The sequence below is a fragment of the Callithrix jacchus genome, chromosome 2 (assembly GCF_049354715.1).
Source record: "Callithrix jacchus isolate 240 chromosome 2, calJac240_pri, whole genome shotgun sequence".
Lineage (NCBI taxonomy): Eukaryota > Metazoa > Chordata > Mammalia > Primates > Cebidae > Callithrix > Callithrix jacchus.
Window position 1 is genome coordinate 39,748,001 of NC_133503.1, and position 4,927 is coordinate 39,752,927.

Sequence of the window (4,927 nt, forward strand, 5' to 3'; positions counted from 1 at the left end):
AAAGGTAAATGGAGCACTGATAATCTTGTGCATCTTTTTAAGAAATATAAGCCTAGACCTGAGAGTGATGAGATGCCACTGAAAGGTTTTAAGTATGTTAGTAGTAACACAATCAAATATGCCTCAGAAAAATCACTTCAGTAGCAGTCAAAACTAAATTGGATAGTAAAGAAGCTACTGTCATTTGCTAGATTATAATAATGGCTTGAATTAGAAAAGTGGCTGTAGGAATGGAGTGAGTGAAGAGCTTCTTAAGAAGTAAAATCGGAAGTAATGAGGGAAGGAGAGAAATGTAAAGTTATGGCTCTAGTGTCCAGCTTCCACAGCTGGGATGTGTAATGGTGCCATTTATTTTCCCTGAAACCCAAGGAAAAGCAAATTTTCAAGGAAGAAGAGTTCCATTTTGAACTTTATTATAATTTTTTTTTGAGACAGAATCTGGCTGTCACCCAGGCTGGGGTACAGTGGTATGATCTTGGCTCACTGCAACCTCCACCTCTCAGGTTCAAGCTATTCTCCTGCCTCAGCCTCCCGAGTAGCTGGAGTTACAGATGGCCATCACCATGCCCAACTAATTTTTAAAAATATTTTTGATAGAGACGGGTTTCACCATGTTGGCCAGGCCTGTCTCAAACTCCTGACCTCAGGTGATCCTCCTGCCTCGGCCTCCCAAGGTGTTGGGATTACAAGGCATGAGCCACCGCACCCAGCCATTTCAAACAATTAGACTTGAGTTGCCCAAGAGATTTGCAAGTATGTTTCTAGTACACACCTGGCTAAACTAAACCTGAAGGGCAGAAGTATGAAAGTCGGAATTGTGGATTTTAGAGTCCATTTAGAACTCATAACTTAGAAACAGGAATACTAAGATCAATATACTACTTTGTTATTGAATCCAGCAATTTTCCTTTCTGTTATTGATGGAACTGCCAACATTAGTGTTGAGATGTTGGTAAGAATAAACTACTTGATAAATGATCCACTGTAAAACCAGATATTGTGGGAGCTTTTCAGGTGTCAATCTTCTAAGTGTAGCAATATACCTAGATTACCAAAACAGGAAATTTCGTCACCTAGCATCCTAAACCGTTTTTTTTAATATATATTATTTGCAAACCTCGAGAAATAATCCAAAACCTAGATATTGAGGGAAACCTTAAGCTTCCGTATTTTGTGTGAAAATCTGTCATAAAGTTGTTTTGGTTAAAAAGACAAATTAGCCTTCTCAAGTCTGCAAAAATGTCAGCATATATAATTGTAGACCTGAGGACTAGATAACTGATTTTTTAAAAAAATAACATTTCAATACTGTGTCCTGTCAGAAGTAAAATGGACTTTAGGCTGGGTGCCGTGGCTCATGCCTGTAACCCCACCACTTTGGGAGGCCAAGGTGGACTGATCACCTGAAGTAAGGAGTCCAAGACCAGCCTGCCCGACATGGTAAAACCCCGTCTCTACTAAACATACAAAATTATCTGGGCTTGGTGGCTATTCGGGAGGCTGAGGCAGGAGAACTGCTTGAACCTGGGAGGCAGAGGTTGCAGTGAGCCAAGATCACATCATTGCACTCCGGCCTGGGCAACATGAACAGAAAGGGAATGGAGGTGGGGGAACGTGAGAAGAAGGGAGGGAAAAAAGAAAGGGAGGGGAAAAGAAAGGAAGGGAAAGCAAAGGAAGAAAGAAAAGAAAGAAAAAAGTAAAATGGACTTTAAATATTTTCAAACCAAAGCATTGCATACAACTCTGCATCTTTTAAGTTTTACCAGTAACTGGTTTTTCAAAAATAGCTCATGTTGTAAGGATTAGATTATCTTTAGAGCATGAGAAGTTTGGTAACCACTTCCTTTATCAGGATTTTTGATGAAATGACATAGATAAATAACCTCAGTTCTTAGAATATTAAATAATTGTAGGAACTCAATTGAAGAAAATTAGAAATAAAATCTTAATTCAAACCAATGGAATGGTTCATTGGACTGCACTTGATAACCACTGCTTTGTTTTCAACATTTTAAGCAGGTAGATTTAGTGCTTTTAAAAAAAAAAAAGCACAAAGGCCTTCATCTACAGAAATTATGGTAAAGAAAGCTCTGTATCTAATGTTTCCCAGCTTCAAGTAGATCAGACAGAATTGGAACCTTAATGTGATGCAAATTTGACAACTCCCAATTTCTTTATCCCTGCTACGTTCCTTTTTTTTTTTTTTTTTTTTTTTTTCATAAAATCCAACTGCTTCTACCTGCAGAACAGGATTAAATTGCTCAGTTACTAAACTCCACCACAAAAACACCTCCCAAGAGAATCTCACTCCCACCAACCATGAAAGAACAAGATACATTATAAGGTGAAAAACAGACGCTTTTATTTATTGTATTGAAAACTTTATAAAATAATTTGCAGTTCTACATATGGGAAACTGCTTTGAATAACTGGGAAAACAGCTATTGCATGGGAAAACATATACAAACCAGCTTCACTGTCTCTAGACTAAGTTTTTCTTATTGATCTCATGTCATCACAAAGCAGCAACACCAGCTTCTAGGAAAATGGATAAACAGCAAAGTCCTGCAGTGAAACTATAATTAAGGTTGAACCATACATTACACTAATACTGCAACTTTCCTACAATCATTTTTCTGCCTATATAATTTTTCTTATAGGATTAACAACTAGCAAAACAAGGTAAGTTTGCAGAAAAACAAAATTAAAAACAAAAGAATTCAACAGAACACCCAGCATTAGAGGGACTAGGAAGGGCAAGGTCTTAATATGCAGTACAAGTAATAAAGCTAAGAATTTTCTACTGCTGACCAGTCTGAAGACTGAAATTCAGTAGCAGAGTTCTTTTTACTTCTCTAGGAGTGATTCTAGCTCCTCTTGCAAAGAGCTGAGTTGCTCCTTTTCTCGATCTTCCTTTTGCTTGAGCTCATCCAGTACAGCCTGAAATCTGTTCTTGAGAGCCAGATTTTCCACTTTCATGATGAGATCCTCTTGTCGTTTTGCCCTGTCCTGGGTCTCTTGGAGCTTGCCTTTCATGTTGTCAATCTGCTTCTGAATTCCCATAACCAGCTGATTGGTTCCTTCATTCTTTTGGTGCTGTTCGTCTGATGCATTTAACTTCTCCTGTAGCTGTCTCTCCAGATCTTCCTCAGTGTCAATGATGTTTATATCTTCTTCATCTTGATGCTGGGTCTCATCTTCATCCTCACTGCTGCTGCTGAGGTCATTGAATATCTCTCGAAGCTCATCATGCTCTAATGAGTCATGGCCCTGCCTGTGACCAGACATTCCTGGAGAAGAGATATCCAGGCCTTGATTTTCTGTCTCCTTTGTTTCATCTTCAGCAATTATTTCCCACCGAGTACTAACAGCTTCAGCATCTGTACTCAGCAATCGTTTCACTTCTTTCTCCACATCTGGAGATTCAATATACTTCTTCTTTGCTGTCTTCCGGAACCTTCTCTTCCTGACATTCTTTAGAGGCAGAGTAATTCCGTGGTTCCAGATGAACTTTTTCTCTTTGTCCTTATCCTTTTTCTTGCTAGCTTTAGGATCAGCGCTAGCAACTGGCTCCTCCACTGGAGGATAGAGATCACCATCAACTGTGGCTACAAGCATCTGAGAGATATCAGCTGTCTTGTAAAAGGTTTTCTTATCAATGGTTTTCAAGCTTTCCATAACACAAGGTAGGTCAACCAATTTTGAGGCCAATGGAACACGGTCCACTCTGACAATTCCATGACGCCCATCAGGGTGTAACTCAATTGTCAGTCTGTCCTTGAGGTTGACATGACCAGACTGTACTGCCCTTCTCACAGTAGAGGCATATTCTGGAGGCAGACGTAAGATAAACTGGCTCTCCAGTTCGTGAGGAGCATCATCTTTGCTTTTACTCATCTTTATTTCTTTGTGACTCACTTCTCCAATAAATGCTGGTTACACTGAAAAGTTCCAGCTACTGCAACAGTTTAAAACACCAGTTTGCTATGAATTGAAATCGTTTAATTACAAGAAGTTCTCTGTAGATCAGCAGCTAAGCGTCTATTTTGCTTCAGTTTTAAGTCCAAGTCTTTTCTCTAAATATGCTGTGACTGAATACCAGTCGTTACTGACAACAATGGCTTATTCACAGATTTTTCATTAAATCAGATGCAATGCCAAGTCCCAACCTCTAGGTGCCGCTGCCGGACAACGCGGATAGAGCTAGCTAGCTACAGAGCAGGAAAGCAAATGGCGGCTCCCGCGGAACGGTTTTCGGCCCAGAAAGCCCAGCAGAGACACTCCCAAGTCACAGACTCTCCCGGAACAAAGACATTCAAAAAATCGGGGCGCAGTAAGCTCTCTTCGCCTCGGGTACTTACAATCCAGTGACGATTATAAGTTCAGTTTCACCCGGTTGGAGCGAACAGGAGGCCGAGCGGAGCAAAGCGGGAGCAGGCCGAGCGGAGCAAAGCGGGAGCAGGCCGAACGGAGCAAAGCGGAAGGAAGCCGAACGGAGCAAAGCGGGAGGGAGCCCAGCGTCTCCTTCTCGTTTCCTTTGTTCTTCCTGCTGGTTTGCAGAATGATCCACTACCGATTACTGATGAAAGGGCCCGGGACGGGCAGCGCGAAAGCCTGACGAGAGCGGCAGCCCGCAGCACAACAACCGTCAACTCGCTGACCCTCCGACTGAGTGCCCAACCCAGCGAAAAAGGAAGTGCTACGTCACGGCGCGGGGCGGGAGGCGGCTGTGAGTGACAGCCCGCCCGGGCGGAAGTGCGGAGCCCGGCGTGCGCCGGCGCAATAGCGCAATTACGGTGCCCAGCGTGAAGTTCGTCTTTTCGCGAGAAATGTTCTTCCAGGATGAAAATGGCAGGGTTTCGTAAGGGCTGTTGGTTTCAAAATATTTAAAGGTTGGAAGTTCCAAGAAAGATACAGATTCATCCCC

General features: G+C 42.0%; 1 protein-coding gene across 1 annotated transcript; it reads right to left on the reverse strand.

Moving 5' to 3' along the window:
• Positions 1-2,340: 2,340 nt before the first annotated feature.
• TAF7 (TATA-box binding protein associated factor 7) lies at positions 2,341-4,674 on the reverse strand. The gene has a single exon (XM_002744273.7). The coding sequence runs from the start codon at positions 3,895-3,897 to the stop codon at positions 2,848-2,850; it is 1,050 nt and encodes a 349-aa protein (XP_002744319.1). The 5' UTR covers positions 3,898-4,674; the 3' UTR covers positions 2,341-2,847.
• Between the last annotated feature and the right edge of the window lie 253 nt (positions 4,675-4,927).

Coding starts and splice junctions, on each gene's coding strand:
- TAF7 (XM_002744273.7), bottom strand. CDS start 3,897: ATGAGTAAAAGCAAAGATGATGCTCCTCACGAACTGGAGAGCCAGTTT.